General features: G+C 44.0%; 1 protein-coding gene and 1 long non-coding RNA gene across 2 annotated transcripts in view; both read left to right on the top strand.

Annotated features, from left to right (window-relative positions):
* Positions 1 to 631: 631 nt before the first annotated feature.
* On the top strand, positions 632 to 8,626 carry asrgl1 (asparaginase and isoaspartyl peptidase 1). Its single transcript, XM_076285628.1, has 6 exons — positions 632 to 818; positions 1,102 to 1,244; positions 2,240 to 2,394; positions 2,620 to 2,741; positions 4,755 to 4,865; positions 7,393 to 8,626. The coding sequence occupies exons 1-6, from the start codon at positions 632 to 634 to the stop codon at positions 7,605 to 7,607; spliced, it is 933 nt and encodes a 310-aa protein (XP_076141743.1). The 3' UTR covers positions 7,608 to 8,626.
* Positions 8,627 to 11,950: 3,324 nt separating this feature from the next.
* Positions 11,951 to 16,919, top strand: part of LOC143124234 (uncharacterized) — a 15,393-nt gene continuing 10,424 nt past the window's right edge. The window contains exon 1 of the long non-coding RNA XR_012987004.1: positions 11,951 to 12,419. This is a non-coding gene — a long non-coding RNA (uncharacterized LOC143124234). The remainder of the gene's footprint in view (positions 12,420 to 16,919) is intronic.

The raw sequence follows: 16,919 nt of genomic DNA, 5'->3' as shown, positions 1-16,919 counted from the left end.
CAAGATACATAACAAGACAAACAACAAGGAGAACAAGGTTTCTAAATACTTTTCTTTCCTTTCATCCCTCTTTTAATATATCGATGTTTATGTGCATATCTTTATATTGTTTGTTCTTATGTCATATCATTGTATTATAGGCTTATTGTATAGCTCTTACGGTGCTACTTTGTAGCTTAAGGAATTGGACTCTTACGGATAAATCTTAGCACTCAGCTGAAACGGGAACAAGGTTTCTAATACTATTCTTTCTTTTTATTCCTTTTACTATAATATATTGCTGTTATGTTCATGTCATGTTGTTCTTATTGTATGTTATTGTATTATATTGTACGTAGCTCTTACGGTGGTCACAGGACTTTCCATAGAAATAAAGAAACCATCAGTACGCTACAACTGTCCGGCTGGAGTTTGCTACAGCCGATCTCTCCCAATCCATGCAATATTGATAAACCCATGAACCCTTAGACATGTGGCTGTAAGCTCTCAATTAGAGTTTTTTTAGATAGATAGATAGATACTTTATTGATCCTTTTAGGTTGGGTTATGAAAGCTCAGTGTCAGCTGAGACAACATTTGATTAGCAAGACTTTAATAGGCAAGCACTCTGTCTCCATCTCTCTCGTTAGCCATGTTGCCAGTGATCGCGGTCCATGGAGGGGCCGGGCACATTCCTAAAGAGCGGGCTGAGGTGTCCTGTGCAGGTGTGAGGGAGGCAGCCAGGGGGGGCTATAGCGTCCTCAGGGCCGGTGGCAGTGCCATGGACGCTGTGGTGGAGGCAGTGACCATGCTGGAGAACAACCCTTCTTACAACGCAGGTGAGCATGCTGCTGTGCAGGCACACACACACACAAACACAAACACACACACACACACACACACACACTGTGTTCACATTAGAAGACACATTCTCCCGTTCCTGTAACAACACACGTCATCTGCCTCTCTCCCTTTCTGCCCCCCACCCTCTTTCTCTCTCTCCCTCTCTCTCTCTCTGTCTCTCTCTCTCTCTCTCTCCCTCTCTCTCTCTCTGTCTCTCTGTCTCTCTTTCCTCTCATTCACACACTGTGAGTAATGACGGTGCTTGCCTTTGACGTGCAGGCCGGGGGTCTGTGCTGAACGTGAAGGGTGAAGTGGAGATGGACGCCATCGTCATGGACGGACGCACGCTGGCCAGCGGAGCTGTGTCGGCCGTCAGGCGGGTGGCTAACCCCGTGCAGCTTGCCAGGATGGTCATGGACAAGGTAACACACACACACACACACACACACACACACACACACACACACACACACACACACACACACAAGCACACAACACCTAAACAAACACACACACTCACACATGCTGTATGTGACTAAGAGGGAGGTGGTAGAAGCAGCACAGCTTCAATTTTATATTCTTGCAAGTCTCAGTACCCACACAGTCGTGGAGCCGTAATGTCGATGACAAGTCAAAGTCAAAAGTCTAACTAAAGCTAATTTAATAACGGGGCTAAATCTGTTTGCTAATTTAAGCCCATAAGCAAGATCCTAAGCATTAACATTGGTGGGTCAGCTCAGTCCTCCCACATGCCACATGATCGCTTTAGGTCATGCAGAAGATACTTTGCGCACTGAGTGACAATATCCACTTTCCCCGACATTTAAATTGGGGCCCGTAAAACGTCACAGATTTTACCGTCGAAAGTGCAGTTTAGAGATGTGTTTATTTCATATTACCGTAAAGAAGTTCCTGGTGTCTTTTTTAATGAACACGTATGAGTAGTTGGGATACGTAACACAAACACTAAACGGTCTCTATCTGTTTTTATTGTCATCATCTACAGTAGCAGGGTTTTTTCTGTCTTTGCGTAGAGTTAGGGAAATTAATGTATATCCTTTGAGAGAACCGGATGATGCCAATAGCAAAACCTGTGAAACAACAGAAATAGAAAAAAAACTAGAATAGAAAAAATAGAAAAATATATAGGCCCTTTCAAGAGAGTTCCATTATCAGCATCATAGTTGGCCCCACAAGGCTTCCGTTTTAACATTCCATATGTTATCTTAATGCAGAGGAAGTACACTGGGAACCAAATAGAACGTTCAAGCATTGTTTTTGTTGTTATTGTTGAAAGGGTCTATAGAACAAATCCTCAAGTTAAATGCTGTGTTTATGGGAGTTGTGGTGTGGCCTCTCTGCAGGAACTCAATGGGCTCCTTCACTCGCACTCTGTCTGTGGTCCTCTTGTCTTTAGACCAACCACCTGTGTCTGACAGCTGAAGGGGCATTGCAGTTTGCCAGGGCTATGGGCATCCCCGAGGTGCCAGAGGAGTCTCTCATCACAGACTATGCCAGGATGCGCTGGAAGAAGAACCTGGCACCAGATGCCAACCCAGTGGAGTGTCAAATGTGAGGGCTGTAGCTTTTCACAAGTTACTTCACTAACTTCACTGCTTACTGAAGGCAGGGAGTACAAGTGTTGCCACGTTGTTTGTTTGAAATTCCCCACAAAATACTTTAGTTCAATTTAACTTTGAGCGTGATCAGAAATAGGTCCTTTTAAAAAGATATCTTGAGCCGCCATTTGTACCATATTAATAAGGGTGTGTGTGTGTGTGTGTGTGAGTGTCTCAGGGGTAAGATGGGTACAGTGGGTGCGGTTGCCGTGGACGCTGAAGGCAACATCGCCTGTGCCACCTCCACGGGGGGCATGATCAATAAGATGGAGGGTCGTGTCGGAGACACACCATGCATAGGTGAGCCATCATTATGTAACATGTTGTGTTAGTATGTAAATTATAAATAGTTCTACAAAAATAATATATATTAGACATTATATATTAGAATTGTTGTTGAATTTGTACTGATTGCACTAATATGTCTCACAAAACATGTATCCCATACTGCATGTGGCCACACGTGTTCCCTTTATTTCTTTAGGTGAGCTATTCTAATGTAAATACATTGACTCATATGATTCCCGTGAGTGTGAGCCTATGAAACAGGCCATTCATATTTGAAAGAACTCCAAGCTCTGCCGTCCACTCTGAACCCATCAGGAGTCACTCTTATCAGTGCACTCAGAGAGAGAGAGAGAGAGAGAGAGAGAGAGAGAGAGAGAGAGAGAGAGAGAGAGAGAGAGAGAGAGAGAGAGAGAGAGAGAGAGAGAGAGAGACTGTGTGTGTGTGTGGGGGGGGCAGATGACTCAGCAGCTGGACATGACGGAGTGGGCCTCTAACACACAGGCTCTCAGTGTGAGCTGATGTATAGAGATCAGATCAGAGCTGGACCACATTCCTGTTCTCACCTTTGCCTGGCCAGTGAGGCACAATCTGAAAGCTGCAACCAGATGTATTGCAATACATTATTTTCCTTTCCAGCCTGTAGCCCATGCTGTGTCCTGTGTGACATTGCTATGTTTGATAGATGGATAGCAGTGGTTTTGTGATGTGAATGTCTTTGATATACCTCCTGACATTGAATGGTTGTTTCGTAACACTCGGGATCATGTGTGTGTGTGTCTATGGATCAGTTACTAAATGCACAAACCATCTCTGTTAATGACAACATGAACAGTGTGAAATCCCGGGCCAAAGGTTTCTCAGTGGTGAACATGGGCACAGCGCAATGATCCACTGATTCGATAACTTTCACCCTTAACCAGGATTGACTTTAACAGACTAGTGCATGAGGGCAATAGGCCTGCACAGCAGCAGAGAGGTGCTGGTCGACTCCATTGCTAACTGTGCAGGACAAAAGAGAAGCCGGGTTAAATGTGTTAGGGTTGGATTCAGCATGAAGAATGGGTTTTAATTAAATGGGCGAAAAGTATGCGCAGGTTAATGGTAAAGGCACGGTGAACTTTGACCCCCATTTATGTGGAGGAATGTGTGAAATGTTCAGCGAGTAGCAGGGGATCATTACCTGCTGGGTTAATGATTAGCCTGGTCAACTCCACCTGCCAATCAGGACACTAGTTTGCTGTGTGTCCCAGTATATGAAGAGGAGGTGAATTCACAGGAAGGCGTCTGCACACAGACACACAGAGACAGTCATACATACTGTACATACATACACGCATGCACACATGTATACATGAATACATTAACATTACATTAATACGGGAATGTGTTGATACACACACACACACACACACACACACACACACACAAAATCACACACTCACTGCACACATGCAAATTCAGAGATGGATGCATACACACACACAGTCACTCACTCACTCATTCACACATACACATGGGTACATTTATGCTTGAACACACCCACACGTTGAAACACTCCCACACAGGCATACACATCATGGATGCATAGGCACACACACACACACACTCCCACATGCATGTATGCACAGATGCACGCAGGCTTTGACCGACTCATTGGGCTCACACTCTGAAGGGCGCCGCTTTTGCATTCATTTACTTCCTCTGACTCACTTTATTACACAAGAAAGCTTTTTTTAGCCACTCCTCTCCTGCCTCCAGCTCCCAGCCCAAGTGAACTCTCTCTCTCTCTATCTCTCTCTTTCTCTCTCTCAGATATCTGCAGCATCATTACATTCTGACCACAACAACCCATTTCAGACAAGGCCATTACTTAAACCTTAGCTGACGTGCTCAGTGGCTGCCAAACCACTGTTAGCGATCCTTAGTGAAAGGCTGCCCTCTTGTGGCAGAGAAACAGAATGACGCCTCACAGCACTTCCGTCTTGCGCCTTATCACAGCTGGGATCTCTGCTGTCTTTGTTACAGGATGTGGAGGCTACGCCGATAACAAGGTGGGAGCGGTCTCTCCGACAGGCCACGGGGAAGCCATCATGAAAGTCGTTCTCTCCAGGCTTATTCTCTTCCACATGGAGCAAGGTACAGGCATCTGGCCTCACAGTACAGTTTAGATTTCTGTCAGTCTCAAGAGTAAGACTGATTGTTGCAACTAGAATTTTAAGTATCAGAAATGTACCCAGCATGTGAGTTTATAATATATTATATTGAAGTATATATAATCATTGTGTGTCATCATTTCCTAGTCAAAAGATTTGCAGCAGTCATCACTACCCGAATTATAGCAACTTCTGCGTTTGTCACTGTTGCCTGCATGTCAAACATACAGTACACACACGAGCACTAAAAGCTTCTGAGGTCTGTGGTGACAAAGCGAAAGGTCTTGCTGAGCTCTATCTGAAAGTCAGTCTGACCTCCTTGCTCTTCCCCCTCATGCTTGTTGTGTTTGTGTAAACACAGTTTTCCTTCTGTTCCGCTAAAGCTAAAGCTAAAGCACTTGCCTGGATCAAGGTGGCCAGGCATTGTGGGTCAGTGTTATGTGGACAGTCTTCTCAGCAAGGGGACAGTAAGGCCAGGCGCTAGTCAGTCTACAGACTCCAGCAAGCTGCAAAACGTTTTGTGACTTGCAGCAACACATACTGTAGTGTGTCAAAGCCAAACCACTTCCTGTGTAGCTGGTGCCAAGTCAACACTAGTTTATCTGTGATGTGGGATTTGCTGTTCTCTAACCTGGCGGTCACCTTCAGGTCACTTCCGATGCTTTGCATGGAGAAGGAGTTAATAATTGACGGACGGATGGTCTGTGAATTCACAGCTCTGATGAAGAGCTGAGGATCGAAACGTTACTTATGGTGTAAACTCTAATAAACAGAAGAAAAGGGGAGTTAAAATTAAAAAAATTAAAAAAGCGGATATTCCTTGCATTTTTTTTTACGGACAGGAACACCATTTAGACATTATGCTGCATATGAATTCCTTCCTATAGTGTTGTACTACTTCTGGAGTGTGTGTGTGAGTGTGCACAAAACATCAACTTCATGAAATGCATTACGCATCCTGTGAAGCTATTGTCAAGTTTTATAGTGTTTGGCAGGATGTCTAGGGATTTTGCCTTGTCTTGTCGGCCCAGTGTTTCCTCCTCTGCTGAACCGCTCCGAGGTCGGCGTCGGCTAGAGGTCTGCGCGGGACTGATTTTTCAGTCCCACGCCCGCCCGCTCCGGCAATATTCTGTCCCGCTTCCGCATTAATGTGTAATTTTTAGTCCCGCTCCCGCCCGCATCTGTAACATGATGTCCCGCTCCCGCCCGCATGCAGGAGGGATAGCCTATTCAGTTTTTCTTTTTGTCTCACGAAAGGAGCACACACACCTGAGAAAGAGAAAGTTTCTTGGTTCTGAATGTAGGTTAACAACTGAAGTAGGCCTAGTCTGGTGCCCTCCTCTGTCATGCTTTCGATTTCGAGTTTTGACAATGAGCAGCTGGAACAAATTGAACCCACGTAAATGATAATATAGGCTATAGGCCTGCCATTCGTTTATGCTTAAACCCCGTTTTTTAATGCTGCCTAACAGAACATCCGGCTGAACTATAGTTATGAACACTACTTTAATCATTTCCATATTTAATTTTAAGCACATATTTAATTTGCGGGAGTGCAGTGAATCATCGGTTTGTCCCGCACCCGCGAACGCATCTCTCTCATCCCTCCCGCTCCCGCAAAGAGCTTTCAAAAGTTGTCCCGCGCCGCACTCTTTTGCGTCGGTACCCGCGGGTCTACCGCGGGAGTGCAGACCTCTAGCGTCGGCCATATTCAGGTCAAGCAGCTTTTCCGCCAGCGGGCTCAAAAGCTACGTGGCGGTGGCGGCGCCGACGCTAACCAGCAGCGGTCATTAGCACATAAATAGCGACCCAGCGATGAGCTGAGCAGCAGGTGCACGGGCCAGTGACGTCAGAGCGTGCGTTGGGGGCTTGATCAAAGTCACAGAGGTCTGTGATCACAGGGTGCCTGCTTCAACCCTGGGCCTTTTACTGCACACTGGGTGAAATCTGACCAAACACAAGTCATATTTGGTCAGATTTCACACACTGCAGTGATAAGGGCAGAGGGTGAAATGGAGGAATATGTTTGGAGTTGGAAATAATTTGGACTTGAGGGGAATTGAAATTCAAGAAGAAAATGTGGTTATTTATTGTGGGATAAGGTGCTTGTGATTTGCATTTACTGAATGTGTATCAAGTCTGGATTTACCGTAACCAGATTATGAGCAGTCGTGCAGGGTAGATATACAGAGACACAATAGATAGGCAGGAGACTAGGACTAGGAGATAGATAGGGACTCTTAAGTATTAAGTGCCAAGGGATGGAGCATATCTAAAAATATCCCAAATCCAAAGTCCTGTAATAACATATTGAAATATGTGCATTTATGTTCATTATGTTTGTGTTTATTTGTTTACTGCTCTAACACGGCACTTAACCCCAAGTTGTAATGTCAGCCCTTGTAATATAATTGACATGTAAAGTCGCTTTGGATAAAAAAAGCGCTAAATGTGCTAAATGAATAAATGCAAATGTAACGCCCAGGATCTTTGTGGTTCTGCTCTCTCAGGGAAGTCAGCAGAGGAGGCGTCGGACCTGGGCCTGGCCTACATGAAGGAGCGGGTGCAGGGTTTGGGCGGGGTGGTGACCGTTGACCCCAAGGGCAACTGGGCCGCACGCTTCAGCAGCCTACAAATGGCATGGGCGGCAGTGCAGAACGAACAGCTCCACTACGGCCTCTACATCGGAGAACACTTCACCGAATCAGCGTGCGAGCCATCTTGAAACACGTATTCTGTTGTCCCTACAGTATGTTGGTTCGAAAAATGATGCACTGACAGTGTCTAAAATTAAATGCAATCGTGATCTGCCTAGACCAGTGTTTCTCAAACTTTTTCAGACCAAGGACCACTTAACCAATAAAAAAAACTTCACAGACCACCAATCTAAAAAAAAAAAACAGTAGGCCTACTTCAACAGTATATTACACAGTAGGCCTACTCACTGAACCACTTTGCTTATTGTCTTTGCACCTTGCTTATTGTGTCAGAGGATTCATATGATTTAAACTGGCGTAGCTTACATAGGCAGTGTTGCAGAACTGTTTGGATTTACATACAAGTTGGTTGAATATTGCAAAAAACTCATCTATATTATATTTTACCACGTCTGCTTGCAGACCACTTGGGATAGCTTGCGGACCACACTTTGAGAAACACTGGCCTAGACCTTAATCAGTTAAGAAAAATTCTAATACAATTTGGAAGAAATTGAGTTGCAGGCAGTCGAAATTCTTGAAACAGGAACACCTCCAGGGCCGTAATGGCTCCCACACACAGTTGCATGCGGTGCAGTACTGGAGACGCATCCCATCCATTTTACATGGGCTTACGTCATCCGTCTTATGTCAACTGAATTGTGGGTCCGTTGCGTCGCGTTGCTCCCGTCGTTCGCGTCGAGAAGTTCAACTTTTGCTGCACCGCCGGACAACAACAGACGGCACCAGCCAATCAAATTACAGTTATACTTCAAGTCATTTGCATAGCTACCGTCGGAACACCCACTGGCATGCGTTAACGGAACGCAGCTGTGTGTGGGAGCCGTTACACATCTTGTTCCAGCCATATGCTGCTTGGTGACATTACATAAAGTATTTTATGATATCCAGTACTGTATGACTTGTATATGACTGCATTGTATGTAGGCCTACTACATACACTGCCATGCAGAAGCCAGACAAGCAGTATTAGAGCCAGTGTAGTGTTTGTTTGACACACTCATAAAAACAATCTACAACCCCAAAACAAAGTCTCGTAAACCAATATTTATCAGCAAAAAGGAAATAGACAATATCTCAAATGTTGAAAATGAAAATTTGGACTATTTCATGGAAAATATATGTTAATTTTGAATTTGATGCCAGTAACATGTTTCAAAAAAAGTTGGGACGGGAGCATGTTTAGCACTGTGCTGCTTCAACTCTTCAATAAACAAAATTCTGTAAATGTTTAGGAACTGAGGAGACCAGTTGCTAGAGTTTTGAGAGTGAAATGTTGTCCCATTACTCCCCGATATAGGATTTCAGCTGCTCAACAGTATGGGGTATTCTAAGTCATGTTTTTCATTCCATTATGCACCTAATTTAACAAATCTGGACTGCAGACAGGCCATTTTAGCACCTGGACTCATCATCTATGGAGAAATACTACTTAAATATTTGCAGAATTCATTTTGGTATTGTTTTCCTGAAATATTCAAGGTCTTCCCTGGAACATACATTGCCTGGATGGGAGTATATGTTGCTCAAAACCTGTATACATCATTCAGAATTGATTGTGCTTTGCCAAATGTGCAAGATGCCCATGCTGTAGGCACTAATGCTCCTCCACACCATCATAGATGTTGGGTTTTGAACTGAACACTAAAACAAGTTTGATAGGTTGTATACTTAGATAGGCCCTCTCCTCTTTAGCCCAGATGAGTCCATGATTTTCAAAAAGAATGGCAAATTTTGATTGGTCTAAACACAGGACCTTTTTCTATGTTACCTCAGTCCATTTTAGGCCCAGATAAGATAGTGGAATTGTCTGTATCATGTCTCAATACAATGTTGGCTGTTTTGACTGTTACAATTTTGGCTGTAGTTTTTGAATTGAGTATCAAACTGTGCACATAACCAATGGTTATCAGAGGTTTTCCTGAGCCCCAATAATGACAGGTCTGGAAACAGGTCTGGTGTTGATGCAGTGCCATCTGAGGTCCAAAAGACCACAGCCATCCAATTTGTTTTTCAGCTCTTTCCCTTGTTTGCAAAGATTTCTCTGGATTCTCTGAATGTTCTAATGATATTATGTCCTGTAGATGATGAACTGCCCAAATACTTCACAATTGCATCTTAAGAAACATTAAAATTACATTGTTTCATCATTTGTGCACACAGGTTTACACAGAGTGATAAATACCCCAACAGCTTTACTTCTAAGAGATCCGGCCTCTCTGGGATGCTTTTTTTCATACCCAATCGTGTTGCCAGTTACCTTAATTAGTTGTGAAATATTCTTCCTTTTGTTTTATTTATCATTACACAACTTTTCCAGCATTTTGTTAGCCCCGTCCCAACTTTTTTTGAAATGTTGCTGGTATCAAATTCGAAATTAACTATATTTTCCATGAAATAGTAAAATTTGTCATTTTCAACATTTGATATGTTGTCTGTGTCCTTTTTGCAACTAAATATGAGTTTAAGAAAGTTGCAGATTATTACAATCTGTTTTTATTCACATTTTACACAATGTTACCAACTTTTTCTGTTTTCGGGTTGTAATAAGTGGTATGACTGGGAACATTATTTCATGGAAACTAATTTGTTGTGTCCATATTCACTGACTCTGTGGACTTACCTCACAAATAAAACTCAACTGTGAATATATATTTGACTTATACTTTCACAAGTATGTAAAAATGAAAAGGATATTCGTTCGTTTTTCTGTTCCTTAAAGTAAAAAAAGTTTTTTTTAATTTTTTTGACTGAGAACATTTGATGAGAAAATCTTAGAGCCCTAACGAACCCATTCAGGTGTTACATGTTGACTATGCAGAGAACAAGGCAATTAAGGAAATGGCACAATGTGCCAAATATATTAGCGTCCACAAATTAGTCAACTTTAACAAAGGTTGCTCGACATTCAGGAAAGTAAATGACACATTGACTGTGAGAAATCTCGACGTGATGAATGTGCTTTTGTTTCTTTCCTAAATACTCTGTGACACCTTGCAGTTTTTTATCTGCCATTGATTCCACCTTTGTGTCTGTGAGGGCTGCTGGGGGTTAAAAGAGCTGACTGGGGACTCAAGAACTGCATGGGCGCAGGGTTGAGATCCTCTCCCATGATTGGAGGTGAGACCTGTCACGTGACGGAAAGGCACTGTGCAGATGTGTTGCCAGAGGCTGCTTATAGTGTCAACAAATGCACACACACACACACACACACACACACACACATGGCATCCAGCAGACCCATGCTTTGTGATGTATGTGTGTGAGATAGTGTGTGTGTATGTGTTTGTGTATACTGTATGCATTTGCACTGTGCCTGTTGGCTTATTGCAGACACCTGCCACCACAGAGAACCTGTCTGTCGTCTCTGTGTTTGTGCGTGTTTTTTTCCAAGCCAGCTGGTGCATTTGTGTGCAAAATATTGCACTGATGATGGGGGTAGGTCACCTACTTCTCTCTTTTTTTTAAAGAGACAGTAGAGCTAACCTGCTCCACTAAGCTAAAGAGTCAAGGACATTTGAGTCATAGTAGCCTAGCTATAGCTTACACCTTGCTAATGCATGCTGTTCTGACGAGAAAACCTTTGTATAAATGCATCATAACAAATGTTTTGCTGAACCCAAAATCCAAAACAGTGCATTAAGACCCTCTCATAAGGAGGTCTTTGTAAACCCCTTCAGGAAGCTATTAAGCTATCAGTATAATTAAGTATATCTTCCAATGACGTTTAATGCTGTGAAAGAAATTATATATATTATATATATATATATATAAACATTAACTACATGTTGCCATGAAGTTCTTTAGAAGTGGGCTATCAGAGCTCCTGAAAGGGGGTTGGTAAATAGTTATTAGCAGAAAAACAACAAATATTATTGGCTAGTTGCAGACTGGAAGAAAGACATAATGAGATTAAAATATTATTTAACATAGGCTACAACCAAAACATAATGTAGCCCAGGCTAAACGTGAAATCGCAAAAATGCATGTTAGACCTGTATTTGTCCCGAATCACATTAGTATTAGCGTCAAATGGCGTGTGACTTATTAAACCTTGTCGGTGGGTCCAAACATTAAAACGGGGACTTTTTAACACGTGTGAGAGGAATAAGTCGCTTATTGGAAAGAATGCTTGACATCGTTTTTAAGACTGAACAGCGCAAAGGTCATGAGGGCAAACGATGTGTGCGCTGAAGCGACAGAAAACGAATGCCCTTCATTGCTGCGAACGCTTATGTCTCTCATTGGTCAGTTTTCCGCATCGCTGACAGAAAAGGGGCCGGCCGAAACGGTGGAATCTACTTAGAAAAACTCGGCACTGACATACTGCCCAGTACGGGTGACAGCTACGGTACAGTCAGACGAGGAAGGAGTGCAGCAGCCCCCACCCTTTTCGTCTCAGTTGCCATCTTTCAAGGCTTTTTAGATTTACAGCATTACGTAATTACACACTTGCAAGAGTTCAAGTTGTCTCGTTGTGCTTTTGCACCCTGTAATGGAGCGTCCTCAAAAAGGCAGTGAAGCGCCTTTTACCGGCTGAAGTTGAAGACACGGTAAAATAATAGGCTAACTATAAAAAAAAGACAAAGAACATGGCGATTTTGTTCGAGCAGAAGATAACATCTGTTTTTTGCAGACTATCTGAGGCAAATGAAAGCGAGAAACCATAATCCTTCCTGATGTTTGAGTTCTTCTGCTAACGTAGGCTAGCAATGTCAGAAAGAGGTGGTGAACGCAGTCACAGACTCCGCTGAAGTTTCTGACAGTTTTCTAAAAAGTTCGTCCACGAAAGCAACAGCTGGGAGCTTGCAGTACATTTGGTGAGTAGGCAATGTTCGCGTTTATCAGTAGCCTAAGCTATAACTGGCAAAAAAACAGCTACAAAGCCATCGACTGTAAGTTATACTGTATTGTTCCGATCTTGAAAAAAAACTAGTGGGTCTTCAGAGACTCGCATTGGTATTGAATCTGTCAAAGACTGCCTTGCTTTCACACATGTAATGTAGCTTGTTCAGGAAATGGCTATAGCCTCGTCAAAGTTGACATTGGCTAAAATAAACCGGAGTGACTCATATGGTTATTTATGAGTTTTCCTGTATACATTAGTAGAAACTAATCATTTGACTCTTAATTTCACGCAACAGTGATTACTATGAAAGCTATGAATACTTAGGAAGCACTCAGAAACTTTCCTCGAACATGTGAAAGAAGTAATTCACATCTTAACAGATTAAACAAAAGTGTTTAGTAACATTCTTTCATTTTTAGACAGTTTCTTTAAACATGGACGGAAGTCAACAATCTGTTAAGATTTCTTTTTAATATTCTGATCTCCTAAAAGCATCCATTAGGCCTCTCTTATCTCTTAATGTGCACGTGTGGCTTTTCCCACAAAAGACAAACTTAAAAGAATCATTGCTAACATTATCCTCACTTAAGCCTAAATAAATGCAGCCGAGCTGGTGGTCAAATGTGTAGTGAAAAATAAAATATTATTTTAAAGAAATGGGTTATTCTTCAGCATGTTATCCATGATTGACTGAGGTAACTGCAAGTTAGGAAAGTTTGTATTGCAGCAGTCCTTCCTCTTATCTTGGACGTAAGGCCAGTACATGACTCCCAACTCTCTCTAGCCTTAGTAGTTGTGTTTACACATTATCTTTGCCATATTACTGTATACCACGGCCTGTACTCACTTTCACAGATTGTTGGATAAATAATTGCCCAGTAGTGTTAACAGGGGACATGCTGTATGTGTGTATCTGGCAGGGCTTCGACCTCTAGGCGACCTTTGATAGTCTGTGTGGTTAATCAGTGTAGCACAGCGCTACAGCTGGCTGGTTCTGTTACCTGCGGGATCGTGCTCGGAATGGAGCCGCCGTGTTTATCCGCCGGCTGGGCAGGAGCGCAGGGTGACCCCTCCCAAGGTCAATGGGCCTGTTTCTCTCCTGATGGCCTCTCCAGGGTCCTGCAAGATTCTTGGAAAAAAGGGAAAGAAAGAGAGAGGGGAGGGGTGGAGGGAGGGAGGGATATAGAGACTTAATGGAAAAGTTTTTTTTTCTCCTTTCACACACGTCCTGGGGGTTGGGGATGTGGCTGATCAGATAGAGGGTGGAAATGCATGTGACTGCTTAGACATGGAGCTTCTCACTGGATCACACCAAAATAACACTGCTCTTGGGTAGACGTCTAGCCCCCAAAATATTTTGTCTTTAATTTTTTTTTAATAAAACGTATATATAGACCCTTTCAAGAGAGTTCCATTATCAGCATCATAGTTGGCCCCACAAGACTTCCTTTTTAACATTCCATATGTTATCTTAATGCAGAGGAAGTAGATTGGGACCCAAATAGAACGTTATATATATGTATATGTAAAAAAACTCATTACTCATTTGAAGGAATATTCTTCTTATTTAAATCTTTTTTGCACTCTTTTTTGCCCTGTTCCATTTGTTGCAGTACTACAGCACAAGGGCACATGCTGAATGCACAGTCAGCAAGGGCAAAGAGGACTGAGGGTGGCCAGGCAGACGGTCAGAGGAGACGGGCTTTGGAGGAGGAGGGGTATTTTTTTAGGCAAAGCTGACCCTCAGTGTTCACATATGATCGTCCACATAAACAAAGGCCGCTAACCCCCGCACGTATTTCTCCCCTCGCTCTGGCCTTGTTTGTTTGCCCCATGGCAGCCACGTCGGCCCGTTCCCCTCGCTCGACCAGGTGAAATCAAGGTCGTTCCCTCTCTCGCTAACACCATCAAAAGGAGGCCTGCGCCAATCTAAAGTTCTTGTCCTGCCCAGGCCTAGGCTGTTAGCGCAGATGCGGAGATAAAAGGGTACAGCAGAAGGGTTGTGCAGGGCACCGGCTCTACGCCGGCACTGTGCGCTTGATTTTTCATTTTTCTCTCCTCTGCCTAAAAAAACAGTGGGATTTTTTGGTGTGTGTGTGTGTGTGTGGGCAGAATCTGGCGTCACGAGAGATGGGGCTCAGGTCTGATTTGAGGAAGAATGCTTTGATGATGAGGAAGCCCAGTGATCGGAGAGGTGGGGGAAGGAGGGGTGCTTGATACACACACACACATACACACACATACAGTATATATACGCACACACCCCTTCGCATACTACAATGAAACAATCATACACATATGCATCCTCTCTCACACACACATGCACACACACATTCACACAAGTCTGTTGGTGCATGGTGTTTTCGTGTGAACACAGCCAAAGCAGTGGAAGCTCAGCTGAGTCGGCCCCCATGCACCTGAGCCCAGGAGAAGTTAAACCTGCAGCGCTGGCAGGGGAAAGAAAACACCAGCCATCTGGGTTACTCTGCTGTCAGAGCTCCCTCTCCCACTCCTCTCACTCTCCTCTGGCCAGACACCAGCATCTGTTTGATATCTGCACGACGAGAGGCAGAGGAGGGAGAAAAAAGTGGAGAGAGAGAGAGAGAGAGAGAGAGGGAGAGAGGGAGAGAGGGAGAGAGAGGGAGGAGGAGGGAGGAGGAGGGAGACAAAAGAGAGGTAAGGAAATACGGAGTGAAGATGCACCCAAAGGAACAAAGAAAACGAGAGGGAGGGGGGAGGTGCGTGGGGGGGGTGATCTGTCTCTGCCTGGCTGTGGTTTCAGGGGCTATTTGTGACCAGTGAAAAGATCCGCTGTGCCTAGCCGAGGACAGTCCGTCCTTCCCTCCCTTCTCATCTCCCAGCCTGGATGGTCAAGGGCTAGCCTCTCTGTGCTAGCTTACATCGATTGTTACAACTCCAGAACTCTGTCTGAGGAAAGGAAAGAGAAAGAGAGAAAAAAGAGAGAGAGAGAGAGAGAGAGAGAGAGAAAGGAGTGCAGAGGGGAGGAGAGAGGGTAAGTGTAAAATAGGGAGGGGTTGGAGCAGGAGGAGTGGGTGGATGTTTGGTTGGGGGGGATTCCCACCAGCTTCTGGTCATGAATCCCTCACTGTGAAATCCTACCCCGCTAGGCCTCTTTACTATCTGTTAACAGTGCTTTGGGCTTTAATGGCAGCAATCAGACCACGAGAGAAAAGGAGGGAGAGAGGAAAAGAGAGAGAGAGTTAGTGGAGTAGGCAGTGGGTCGCTTGTCTGAAGCAGCCTGCTCTTTTGCTTTCTCAATCTCCCTCTTTCTTTCCCTCCCTCCACTCTCTCTCTCCCTCTCTCTCTTTCCCCCTCCCTTTCCCCTGCCTTACTGTGTGCTATACGGTTGCCAAGTGCTAAGAATCCTCGGAATGTGGGATTGCAGTGTTCTGATAAAGTTTGCTTTGTTCCCGCGGTGACCTGAACACTGGGAGGGATCCGGGACCCTGGGAGTCAGTCTGCAGCACAGGGCTGCACTGTGCACACTATTCCCTATAGACCCGGCTCCACACAGCCATAAATACTCTGTGTCCTACCCTCAGTGCAACAGGAAATACCCTCTGTGTACTTGTGTACTGCCATTAGTGTAAGAGTAAATACTCTTTGTGGGCAAGGGTACTTTCAAACCAGCAGTAAATACTGTACAAGTCACTCAGCACTGTTAGCTGTACAATAGAACATTAGTCTTCCTAACAATATATGAAGCATAGATTTATATGTAATACTATATCATTTTAAATATATAAAAATAAATTGAAAACATCTAATTTTTCAAAAACAAGCCACTTTATATACAGAACCACTAACTTTTAGGTCAGACTACCAAATCCTGTACCATGTCAGCATATAGAACTATAGCGCACACACAAGGTTGGAGCGTAGCGAATTTCCAGTTGTTTGCGTTAGTCATGCATATGGGCTATGAGCTGGTGGCGGTATGGGAAGCTTCTGTGCATGTTGTGACTTGAGTTAATGAAGGGAAGAGAGTGGAGAGACGGAGGGAGTGAGGGCTGTTCGCTGACACAAATGTCCTCCCCAGTGACCTTTCGTGTGTCACACAACCTTCACGTCATCAGATGACCGCCCCAGCTGACACAAGCAGGTCCGCAGTTAGGGAGTGTGTGTGTGTATTGTGTGTTGTGTGTGTTTGTGTCATGTATCTGTCATGTACCTTTGTGTGTGTGTGTGTGTTTTGAGGATTATGTACTGTTCTAGCCGTTTTGTGTGTATTTACAGTATGTGTGTGTGTGTGTTTGCATGGGACTGTGTGTGTTGTTGTTGTTGGCATGTGTGTGTGTGTGTGTGTCAGAGATTGGGAGATGAGTTGTGTTGAGCTCAGGGCTTACAAGTAGAAATGCCGCCTCAGCCCTTGGAGTGGGGGCAGCCTGACGCGGTCACTTAGAGTGTAAACACAGAGATGCTCTCTTTGTGATTACACTACACTACAGAG

The sequence above is a fragment of the Alosa pseudoharengus genome, unplaced genomic scaffold (genome assembly GCF_046254945.1).
Source record: "Alosa pseudoharengus isolate Yale_2024_CS ecotype anadromous, Long Island Sound unplaced genomic scaffold, YU_APseudo_1.1 YU_APseudo_1.1_scf_15, whole genome shotgun sequence".
Lineage (NCBI taxonomy): Eukaryota > Metazoa > Chordata > Actinopteri > Clupeiformes > Clupeidae > Alosa > Alosa pseudoharengus.
Note: the sequence above shows the minus strand (reverse complement) of the source record. Positions and strands in the feature narration are given on the sequence as shown.